This window comes from Bidens hawaiensis, unplaced genomic scaffold, assembly GCF_021521415.1.
Source record: "Bidens hawaiensis isolate Kalapana, Puna unplaced genomic scaffold, B.hawaiensis_p1.1 tig00023194_1, whole genome shotgun sequence".
NCBI classification, from domain to species: domain Eukaryota; kingdom Viridiplantae; phylum Streptophyta; class Magnoliopsida; order Asterales; family Asteraceae; genus Bidens; species Bidens hawaiensis.
This window is the reverse complement of record NW_027493626.1, coordinates 68,382-81,056: the sequence shown is the minus strand read 5'-3', so window position 1 is coordinate 81,056 and position 12,675 is coordinate 68,382. Positions and strand designations below refer to the sequence as shown.

Sequence of the window (12,675 nt, the reverse complement as noted above, 5' to 3'; positions counted from 1 at the left end):
ATCTTACATCAAGTAAAAGACAGGAACAGGATCATGTTTTGTTTTGGAAAACCGTGAAAAATAATTGCATAAAAATTTCAAGCCCAAAAGCGTTGATAGCAGCACATCAATAAGGATTTGAACCGTGACATGCAATAAATTCCAAAAAAATAATTATGAATAAAAATTTCATTTTATTAAACCGTAGAAGTAGATGTGACAAGCACTTCAAAAGGATTAATGATGAATTTAAGTAGGTTGGTTAAAGGGCAAAAGGATGTGTGTTTTTCAGTTTTTCTGGTGCTAACCAAATGACAGAAAGTACATGGCATAAATTCATAAGTGAATAGCGTTGTTAACTTGTTATCATGAAATCAAATATTTCATATCATTCTAAACTAGGGTTTTATCCGGCATGTTGTGCCGGACAGGTTGGTAAACCTTAGGCGATGAGAAATCCAAACATTGCCGGTCCTGAGCATTGAAGCGCCAATTCAACGCAAATTTAGTTGATTTCAGTTAAGTGCGTTATGATACTGGAACTAAAAACCAAAAATAAAAGAAAAACATATAAAATTTGAAGTGAACCAATCGAGTGGCGTCGGTCGGTAAAATCAGGCGTTGGAAAGACCCTATCATTGTCGATCCACGACGTTGATGCGGTGATTCTACAAAAATTCTTTAGATTTCCGTCACATTCTTATAGTACGGGAACTAAAACAAAAAAATGGCATTCGGTAGATTTTCGTTGTGTCGTTATGATACCGGAACTAAAACAAACGCGGTGAGTCTACAAGAATCCGCTCGGTTTCCGTCACGTTCGTTACGATACCGGAAACAAAACCAAAAAATTAGCACGGTCTTCGTTACGGTGCCGGAAGAAAAAAAACAAAATGTTGATCACTATCAATATTGTGCCGCCAAGTGGCCCAGCGGGGGCTTAGCGACGCTAAAGGACAGCTGGTAAAACCCCAACGTTAAAACGCAGGAGTTGGTTAAACCCGAGCGTTACGATGGTGAGTCGACACGAATTCGGACATTTTTGTTACGCTCGTTATAGAAACCGTTGGCAAAATCTGAGCATTAAAACCCAAAAATAAATTAGAAAAATTAACATATAAAAAGATTAACACATAATATTTGGTCAGTAAACCAGGGTGGTAGTCAAACCTAAGCGTTATCGATCCGGCATTGAGACGGTAACTCGACATGACTTAGTCGGTTTTGGTTACTTTCGTACGCCACCAGAGAAAAAAACAGAATATATATATATATAAATGAGGTGGATATATATATATATATATATATATATATATATATAAATGAGGTGGACTAATGGGGTGGCATCGGTTGGTAAAATCGGCCGTTGGTAAAACTCGTACGTTGAGGCAGCGTGTCTATACGAATTTGGTTGGTTTCGTTATGTTCGTTACGGTACCGAAACTAAAAAAATCAACGATCAATACGGTGCCACCAAGTGTCCCTGTCGACACTTAACGACACCAAACTATAATTGTTATATTTAAATATAACTAGACAGGTGCTCGCGCGATGCAGCGGAGAACAAAAATTATAGTAATCATGTAATAATTGTGGATGTTCAAGGTTCGTTTGAAACCGTAAAAACGTTTGAACCAATCATCACTTTTGGTCAGCCGGTTTCCGAATGTTCAAACCATAGCAACCGGTTTGGTTTATGATTTATACAGAAAATTGACCATATAAAACCGGACTGGACGGTAAACTTATTATTGAAGCTCACTGCGTGAAACCAAACAATTAGTAACGATTAAGTTTAAAGTTTCTACGGTTCAATTTCGGTTCTCAATGACAAAAAATCGAACCAACAGTTTGGTTCATGATATAACTTAGAAACCGTTAAAACCGAATTGTAACACCCATATGTAATATGTTAATATTTTTTATTTGAAAAATTATAGCAATACCATACTCAAATTAAAGACAATAAAATGCTCATTTTTATGGTGCAATTTTTTATAAAAAATATTAACGTATGCAAAAGTTATGGCCGTTGGAAAATCGTTGGTGGGAAGTTATTTACAATTAAAATTAAAATGAATATATAGGTAAAGATAAAGGTCCAAAGTAGTATTATTTCTTAAATTTACAAAAGTTGCTTAAAGTTGAGGGGGCAATGTTGTAACTATTTCAATACATATTTTTTAATGGACAAGTTTGTCTCTCTCTTACATGCTATATAAGGTGTATATTATACATTAAAATTTGTAAATCCCTTAAACTTAAGGTGTCTTAATTTGCCCTCCTTTCATACATTATATATAGTACTAGACGGGTGCCCGCGCGATGCAGCGGGGAAAAAAAATCATAGTAATCATGTTCGTTTGAAACTTTGAAAACGTTTGAACTAATCATCACTTTTGGTCAGCTGGTTTCCGAATGTTCAAACCATAGCTAACAGTTTGGTTTGTGGTTTATACAGAAATTTGGCCATATAAAACCGGACTGGACGGTAAACTTATTATTAAGGCTCAATTCATGAAACCAAAACCATTGGTAATGATTTAGTTTAAAGTTTCTACGGTTCAATTTCGGTTCTCAATAACAAATAATCGAACCAATGGTATAACTTAGAAACCGTTAAAACCGAATTGTGAACGCCCATACGTAATATGTTAATTTTTTTATTTGAAAAATTATAGCAATACCATGCCCAAATTAAAGACAATAAAATGCTCATTTTTATGGCGTAATTTTTTATAAAAAATATTAACGTATGAAAAAGTTATGGCCGTTGTAAATTGTTGGTGGGAAGTTATTTACAATTAAAATTAAAATGAATGTATAGGTAAAGATAAAGGTCCAAAGAAGTAACTATTTCTTATATTTACAAAAGTTGATTATAGTTAAGGGGGCAATGTTGTAACTATTTCAAGACATAATTTGTAGTGGACAAGTTTGTCCCTCTCTTACATGCTATATAAGGTGTACTTTAAGCTTTAAAAGTTGTAATTTACTTAAAAATGAGTGTCTTAATTTGTCATTGTTTGGTGTATTATATATAGTATAGATATAGATAGATAATTGTTTTTCAACGGTTCTAAAAGATTCTCTAATGTAAGAATATAGCATTTGTCGTATGAACACCTCTCGTCTCTCTAAACCAATTTGTTTTTCACATTTCACTGTTTCAGAAATATAAATAATTGATGAAAATCATTTAAATGTTAGTTGCAACAATTTTGATAATTGAAGTTGTAAAATAAATGGTCGTAAAAGAATCAAACAAAAATAAGTTTTTGAAGAGCTTGTATATATATTTAGGAAGTCTTTAAATTGCATTCCATGTATCTTATATAAAGACGAAATCTGAAAACCTAGCCATGACGGTTTTAATTTTTTATGGTTTGATCTTGGGTTTCGGTAATCAAAACCGTTACAAGTGGTTTGCCTCATGGTACCCACAAGTCCATGACCTAGTTAGCAAGGGTGACGCTTAGTGAGGGTTTGGGGTGGCCCAACCCCATTGTTTATTTCGCGTATTAGTGTAAATTAATCACTTTTTCCCCGAAAATTTGTATATGTAGTGTAAATTAACTGTTTTTGACCTAAAATTTATCACTTTTTAATACATTTTGAGTCCGGCATTTTGACAAACGCATCCAAGCTTCACCACTGCTAGTTAGTGCCGAATCGTGTTTGCCATCTACAAAAGTGATGTGTGTGTTTAAATCCTAACACGTAAAAGATTAAGTGATGCTCAAGTGCATGTAAGAGTTGGTGTTAGAAACAAACTACAATCTATTAACGGGTTCGCCGCCCTTTTACGTGCTTATCTTGAACTGTCTAGGTGTAAAATGATGAATGGAAAGATAACTAGCTATATGATCAACATAATTTGTCGAATTCTTTGAGTAGTACATACGAAATGTTCGAGTACTTCACGTTCTTTGGCTTCATCCCCACATCCACCTACATTAATTATTTTCACTCATTAATTTGAGATGTAACACATATTTGTTATTTTTCAATCAATACTAAAGAAACATAGATTCAACCCCGCCCGGGTCGAATGGATGTTCTCTAGTTTTGAGCACAAACGTAGCCATACCTCGATCTTCTTATCCGGGTGCATGGAACCTGCCATGAAAAACGGGGGAGTGGAGATGACTGCCGATAGTTTCTTTTTATTTACTGACACAAAAAAATGGTGGAGGCCAAACGTCCACTAAAATTAGAGGCGAAGACCTCTTATATAGGGAGCTTCATGACCACCATCATGAAACTCTAAATTTAGTGACCCAAGCCCGGTTAAGAGTTATCTTCACAACCCCTGACTTATTGGGCATTGGTTAACCCATTACAAAATCTATGTAATAAGTAATGGTCAACCCATTACTTATTTTTAACGTTTCGGACCTACATGAAAATGAAAGAACAAAAATCATCGGTCAACCCATTCCTCACTTGACATACTCATATGCGATTGGCGTTACTTGAAAACAAGTTACAATCTTTTATCATGTACCCTATTGATGTGCTTATCTTGATCTGTCCATGTGTGAAATGAAGAATGGAAAGACGACTATATATATATGTTCTTTAACTACATGCTTGCATCCAAATACGTTATTTTCAGTCATTAATATTTTCCATGAATTGTGTATATTCATTCTTATTTCTATGTTCCTTCACACACGCATTTGAAAGATCCTACATGAAATTAAGACCTAAAAATCTTCGGTCAACCCTCTATCCCCCTCTTGACATAGTCATATGCATATATATATATATATATATAGGTATAATATATGCTCACTCCAAGATATATACTCACCTTTATTACGTACAGTAGTCGCCAATGGAGTCATGCAAGTTAGAGATCATCCTCCACTCCGCAAAAGATCTGTTCGACGTAAAAATCTTTGGTACCATGGATCCTTACGCCTTGCTATGCATCACCCGACTGGATAGGAGCATGACCTCCGACCTATACAAAACCAACGTGGCAAAGGGTGCCGGCCCCTATCCTGTCTGGGAATATCGCATGCAATTCGAGGTCGTTAGCATGAACAACAGTGACATCCTCATCTGCCAGATCAAACACGATGGGACTTTGTTCGACCGAGACATAGGAGAGGTTATAATGCCTCTCAGTCATCTCCTAGCTGGAAATGCTTTAGGAGAAAAGGTTAGTTACCCGGTGAAGTTAGATACCGGGGAGGTTCAAGGCAAAATCATCCTTTAACATAAATTCTTAAAACCAGTAGTCATGTCATCTGGCATATCAGGAGCTAAGAGCACCAAAAAATTGTCTGCTCAACGCAAGTTAAAGATCGTCCTCCAGTACGCAGAAGATCTGTTTGACGTAAAAATCTTTGGTACCATGGATCCTTATGCCTTGTTATGGATCTCCAGACCGGACGGGGGCATGGCCTCTATAAAATACAAAACCAGTGTGGCAAAGAAGGCCGGCCCTTATCCCGTGTGGCAAAAGCGCATGCAATTCGAGGTTGGTAGCATGAACAACAGCGACATCCTTATCTGCAAGATCAAACACAATGGGACGTTGATCGACAGGGACATAGGAGAGGTTCTAGTGCCTTTCACACATCTTATTGCAAAAGACATGCCAAAAGAATGGGTTAGTTATCCGGTGATGATAGCACCCGGGGTGGTTCAAGGGAGAATCATCCTTTCACATATGTTTTTAAAACCGGCGAGCACCAGTAAAGTGTCTGGCACATCGGGAGCTAATAAAACCAACAAGGTATCTTGCACATCAGGAACAAAGAACGGCAAACCTAGAAAGAGGGTTCAAGGAACAGTTTGGGCTACACTTGCCGGTGAGTATATGTTTCATGAAACTACACACGAATACGTAAACCAGGATGAAGATGAAGATGTAGAACAAGAAGATGAAGATGACGATGATGATGACTACGACTATGACAATGACTATGATGGTGACGATTACGATTGCGATTACGATTGGGATTAGTATGAATCCTATAAAGTTTGAGCATTGAAGAGGTTTGCTTGGTGTTGCTTAGTTTTCTCGTCTTTGTTTTAATGTTTGTTTTTGCATGCTTGGTGTTTAATCGTTCTCTTCTTTGTATTTGAAACTATGTACTTTCATTGTTTTCATACAACTATTGGTTGAGTGTAATAAATTTAAAAGCAGTGTTGTACTCTTAATTTCTTCTTTAAATTTAAGCCACTGCATTCAAAAACAAATGGGTAAGTTATTCTCCAAATAGGTAAATAAAATAAGAAGAATGAGAAATATTTATAATCACACAAAAAAAACCCTCTAAAAATCAACAAAATTAATAAAAAAAATCATAACTCAACATTTAATAAAAAACGAAAAAAGTAAAAACACATACATATTTCCACCGTTTTCTTGATCTAAAAAAACACAAACACAATGTTGAGGGAAAAATCATGTCTTTTTAATATCATTATGTTTTGTGTTTATTGTCGTCACTGATTATGTTTTTTTCTTAACATCGTGTCTTTATTTTTTCTGATATTGTGTTACTCAACATTGTATTTATATTTTGTTTATTATTGTGTTATATTTTGCGATTTATTGTGTCTTTTTTATTGTTTTTTGTTTACTTTCGTCATTGTGTCTTTTCAGCGGTTTTTTTGGAATGAGAATGACGAGGGAACCATTTTAGTTTTTTTAATTTTTTTGTTTTTATTTATATTTTGAGTTATGATTTTTTTTAATAAAAATTTTCTTAGGGGTTTTTGTGTAGCCACGAATCTTTCTTGCACTTTTCATTTTTGTCACTATTTGTATTTTAACCTTTCACTCTTAAAAATATGCATACATGTCAATATCTATATTATTTTTTTTCCAAGTTTGTATATAAAATATTCACCAACTCTTAGCATCTAAAAGGCGGTCTAACGAAACAAGGGATTTCGTTTTCTTTCTAAGTTAAAATTAGAATTAACTACATGGTTGTTCTTTGTGGTTTAAAGATATTGCACGCTTGATATTCAAAGTTAACTGATTACAAACTTGATTCTCATAGTTATAAACTTATTACTAAGGTAGTTCATATGTGCGAATTTTTGTAACTACGGCGGTCTTTACTCGTTAACATCGTTAAAGTTTTCAGTTAAGTATGTGTAAAATGACAAATTAACCCTTAATAACAATAACAATGATAATATAAATAATAATAATATAAATGGGACCCAACTATTCAATCTCAATCTTCAATTTCAACCCCGTACCTCACCGTCACCACCTTTCCAACACCCTCCACCACAACAACAACCCACCAACTATAACATCATTCGTCTATTTTGTTGTATTTATAACTCGACCCGTTTGAGATTTAATACAAATTCAATCATTTATTTATTATTTTAGTTCTTTCTTTCTGTACAACTATCTCTTAATTTGATGATTTGAAGCATGAAATATCAATCATATTTTGTTCATTTATGTTCGTTAAAGTTTATTCGTTTAGCCCTCAATTAGTTTGGTTAGTCATTTATTTATTTTTTAATTAGTGCAGTTAGTTTCTGTTTTGTTTCCATCCTCAAACCTTATAGACCAGAGTGCAACTCTTTTGTTTTTCTTCTTTCTTCTCCTTCCTTGAGTCACGTTCACATTCCCAACCCCACCATTTTTATAAACCATTAATTAGATTTTAATCCATTTTATGTTACAACACAACAATATGATCATTGATCATTATCGATGGTTTAATTGCATTTTTATGAACATTGAATTGGTAATAAACTATGAAACGCAAAATCGGACTTAATGTCATCAAATTGACCCGTTGTTTAAACGATTTCTCTAAATTGGGGCTATCAAATCACTTCTCAGAAACTCGCGATCCAATTGTCACATCTAATTGCTTCGAAGTCAACCTTTGTGTTTCCTTTTGATTTTCCCCTAGGTTTGGAACAAACATCTCGTGATGAACTCTTAATTCGTCTTCTTTCCGGGTAATTGATTTGTGTTACTTTTTAGTATGAGTTCATGTCGTGATCGTTAACCCTCTATCAATTTCAATTAATAGAGGGTGAATCACATTCTATTTGGGGAACTAATATTCTAAGGTTCATATGAGAATTTAAGGTTTTTCCTATTTATGTGTTAAAAATAATTGAAACGTATCCTAAACAAGTTATCAAGCTAGTGTAATTGGGTTGTTTATTGTTTGTGTGGTTACAGGACCCGAGTTTGAATCCCCCATTCCCGCTTCATTTCCAGTCCTATTTTTAGTTTGTTTTATGATTAAAACCACATTCATTCGGTTCAAATTTAATAATATTTAATAGATATAGATGTTTACGTTACGCAATTACGTTCTTTTAAACCATTTAACATAAAAATATATAAATCGTTTAATTTGTTAACGATATATCATTTTTAGTAGATATTGTATAACATTCTTGACTCTTTTGTTTAAAACCGAACCAACGTCGAACGTAGTTGTTGTTATTATTATTATTATTATAATTATTCGTTTAATATAAAAACGTTGACACACTTTTATTATTTTAGAATATTATATTACATGCTATTTCGTTGTCATTATTTATTTAACTATTATCGTTTTTTATCAAAACATTGTCGTTGGCTGTATTTAACGAACAATTATCGTTTATTTAGTCGAATTCCCAAATTCGATACATGAAAAATAAATCCCCAAAAATGTCTTAGTTTCATTTCATTAATAATTTATTTTAGTATTTATGTATTTGTTTAAGAAGACTTGTTTGAGAATCATCTAACCCTTTTGGGAAATTGGTTTTTATTGGTCCCAACTATTTTATTTTTGTCGGCGCTGGTCCCAACTTTCATTTTGGCTGGCAACGGTCCCAACTTTCACATACGTTTCTTCCACCAGTCCGCGACTAACGGAGTACTAACTCCGTAATGTCAATGCTGACGTGTCCATCCAACTTGTCAAAAAAATATTACATGGCAGCCCACGTGGATATTATGGCTGTTTATGTAGATTATACTTAAGCCCCAATCTCTCTCCTAACTTTCATTCACTCTCAAGCCCTAATTCTCAAAATCCCCAAATTGATCACACCTCAATAAGCATTCTCCTAGATTATACGAGCTTCATCCGCCGGGTACTCCTAAACCCATTCTCCTTCAGTTCAGCCTCTGTCATCGCATCCACCTCAATTGAACCCAAATCAGTGGTAACTGTGATCGGTTTGGTTCAGTTGTTGATTATGTGATCTGTGGTTAAGCACGAGGCTCCGGGGTTGTTGTCGGATGCTGCGGAGACTAGAAGGAGTGGTTTTGATGGGCGTTTGGTGATGAGGAAGATGCGAAGAGGGGTTTAGGATGTGGGTTTGGTGTATTGGTAGTGTGTGAGGTCAGGTGAGTGGGGGGCTGTTGATATGGTGAAGTTCAGAGAGTGAGCCATTGATAGTGGTTCGTGGAAGAACAATAGAGAGTTGAAGAAGACAACGAGGAGGTTGAGTACTGCTTGTTGCTGGAGAGGTTGAGTTTGACAAGTAGGCAGCCATGTCATTTGTTTTTGACAAGTTGGATGGACACATCAGCATTTACATAACAGAGTTAGTACTCCGTTAGTTGTGGACTGGTGGAAGAAACGTATGTGAAAGTTGGGACCGTTGACAGCCAAAATGAAAGTTGGGACCAACGCCGACAAAAATAAAATAGTTGGGACCAATAAAAATCAATTTTCCAACCCTATTTAATGTTTTATAATACTTTGGGGTGTAGCACGTTCCAAGTTGTTTTTCTCGCTAGTTCATGTCATGTTTACAACCCGATCCCACTTATGTCATGCATGTTAACATAATACCTTCAAATGGTTTACGGTGACTATAAGTGTTGTGTGGGCAACGCATTTATTGTTTTATGGTGGTTGGTACACAAAATCGAAATGGGAGGGTCCGAAGGGACGTACCAGCACCACCTATTCTTCAACTTCAGTTAGAATGGATGGTGGTTTCCATTCCCCTAGTAATCCAACTTCGGTCAAGGGAATGAGACGATTTCATTCTTTTTTGTTTGGGTATTATTACATTATGGCTTTTGAATCGTTTAGCATTTTCATATTTTATACATATATATATATATTACTTACGAAATCTCACCAACATAAATGCTGACTAAATGCTATTATTTTAAATCTGCTACATGTTGAATCGATGATTTGCTAGGAAGAAGAAAACTAGTTTGCCTTTAGGATTTATTTTGGAATTCATAATACTTGATTTGCCGATGTATTGTTATTTTCTTTCAAAACTCTGATGTTCTTGCGACTTGCTTCAAATGAAATAAATATATTATTGTCACTTTAACAATATTACGAGCTTATAGGCAATCAACATACCACCCCGACGTATAATCCGCCATTGGTCGGGTGTTACACCAACTAACACTACTTGAAACACCACTACGCCAACCACCACCACAACCTGGTTACCCTCATCTCACCTAAATAGTTGTTGCCTTCAAAGCTAGACTTGTTACCGGTTCCGCCTCCGAATTAATGAGCCAAAATTAGAGGATCTAAGCCCTCAAACCTTTTAAATATCCACTAAACATGAGTGAACATACCATTTCAAGAAGATGTCGAAGCTCGTGTTCCACTAGCCCGTTTTTTAGGGGTATGTGGACATGTGGTTTCCAACAGAATCCCTTCTTGTGAATAAAAAAATCCATCATTCATTTGATATGAACTCTCCACCATTATTATATCGTATCCTTTTAGTTGATTTCCCAAATTGGGATTTTACCATTCTTTGGAAGCTTATTAGGCACTCGCTAGCATTAGGGTTGTTCAAAACCGGATACTGAACTTTCTGATATCCGAACCTTTCGGATAGTGAAAATCACTATCCAAATCTAAATCCGAAACTTTGGATATCTGAAAAATAAATAAAAAAACCTTGTTTAAACAACCAAAGAAGAGGCGACGGTGGTCCTGGTGCTGCCGTGAGGTTGGGACGGACGATGGTGCGGGTGCTGCCGTGAGGGTGGGACGGGCGCTGGTAGTGTTGCAACGGTGGTGCTGGTGTTGTCGTGAGGGTGGGTCGAACGATGGTGGTGCTGGTGCTGCCGTGAAGGTGGGACGGACGGTGGTGGTGCAACGACGATGGTGCAGGTGTTGCCGTGAGGAGTGAGGACTAAGGGTTAATGTGTGAAAACTAATAAGGAGAGGCGCTTCCGCTGCTTGCCTGCTTGTGTTATGTATGTGTATATCTTGGGCCGGTTTTGTTATTATATATAATATAAAATAAAATTAAATAATATTAAAATTAAAATACCGGATAATTCGGATATTCGAAAATTCGGATAGTTTGGATACGGATAGTCGAATAATTCGAATACGGATATTTTTAAACACCCCTAGCTAGCATTGCTTTTGTGTTTAATAAGATATGTCCATAGTGCTCTACTAAAATCATCAACGATTAGGGGTGCAAACGAGCCGAGCTGCTCGCGAGCTACTCGAGATCGGCTCGTCAAAACGCTTGAACTAGCCGAGCTTAATCGAGCCCGAGCCCGAGCTCAAGCCTAATAGTAAGCTCGTTTAATAAACGAGCCCGAGCCCGAGTTTCACTTATCGAGCTCGAGCCGGCTCGCGAGCCTAAACGAGCCTGCTATTTATATAATTTTTAAAATATATATTTAATAATTATTTAATATATATGTGTGTGTGTATATATATATCATGTTATAAAAATAAATAAAAATAAGTAAATACTATATATTATTTTATACAAAAAATTATAATAGAAAAAATATATAATAATAATTATATTATTTAATAAATACCTTATAAAATGTAAACGAGCCGAGCTCGAGCTTTGAAAATAGAGCTCGAAACGAGCCGAGCTCGAGCTCTATGTAAGTTAAACGAGCCGAGCTCGAGCCTGGTCAAGCTCGGGCTCGGCTCGGCTCGTTTGCACCCCTATCAACGATGATTAAAAAGAAGCTAGCATACGAAGTAGAGGGTTTGCGATACTTTCTCTAAACGTCACAATGTATCAGATCAAAACAAGCATGTGGCTTTTGATATAACCTTTTGGAAATGGCAAATGCGTAAATATAGATTTATTACAAGAATCTCTATGGGTTCGGGATTTTTTGGTGCTCGAATTTTTTGTCGCGTCACAGTTTTCGGGCCTTTATGGGTTGAGTCGCTCACTTGGCCAAATAATAAAACGTAATCACTATCACAACCAAAGTACATCGTCGTTGTTTTCGGGCTGAACTAGCGAAGAAAGAGGCGATAGTCCGGTTGATAGAAGAAAAATTGATCGGTCGTTGTTTTTGGCCTTTTTTTTATTTTAATTTTATATAGGTTTTATGTTTAGTGTTAATTGGTTGGGCTTATTAACCGATTCTATTAATAATTTTGTGTTTTTTTATTATATATATATGGGTTATTAGTTTTTTCAAAACGTATATATGGGTTATTATTGGCTCATTTATAATGTTTGTTACTAATTTTTATAATTTTTTTAAATATTTTTTTATATTTCACAGAAAAACATTCATTACTAAAACATTTTTAACTCATTTTTTCATAATCAATTGGTTCAAATATTATATTTTTAAATGATATCGGATTCGCTCGTCGAAAAATAGTGGGTTCTCTCGTAAAATCACACTTATAGGTGATATATAAAACTGAAAATTGACCGGGTTCAGTTAATCCCTGCCAATTATATGTGGCT

The 12,675-nt window shown here is 35.4% G+C and overlaps 1 protein-coding gene across 1 annotated transcript; it reads left to right on the top strand.

The window, feature by feature from the left end:
* The first annotated feature begins 4,819 nt into the window (after positions 1-4,819).
* On the top strand, positions 4,820-5,206 carry LOC143567003 (protein SRC2-like). Its single transcript, XM_077053540.1, has one exon. The coding sequence runs from the start codon at positions 4,820-4,822 to the stop codon at positions 5,204-5,206; it is 387 nt and encodes a 128-aa protein (XP_076909655.1).
* Positions 5,207-12,675: the final 7,469 nt, after the last annotated feature.

What these genes read in the sequence shown, in the direction of transcription:
- LOC143567003 (XM_077053540.1), top strand. Translation starts at nt 4,820, where the DNA reads ATGGAGTCATGCAAGTTAGAGATCATCCTCCACTCCGCAAAAGATCTG.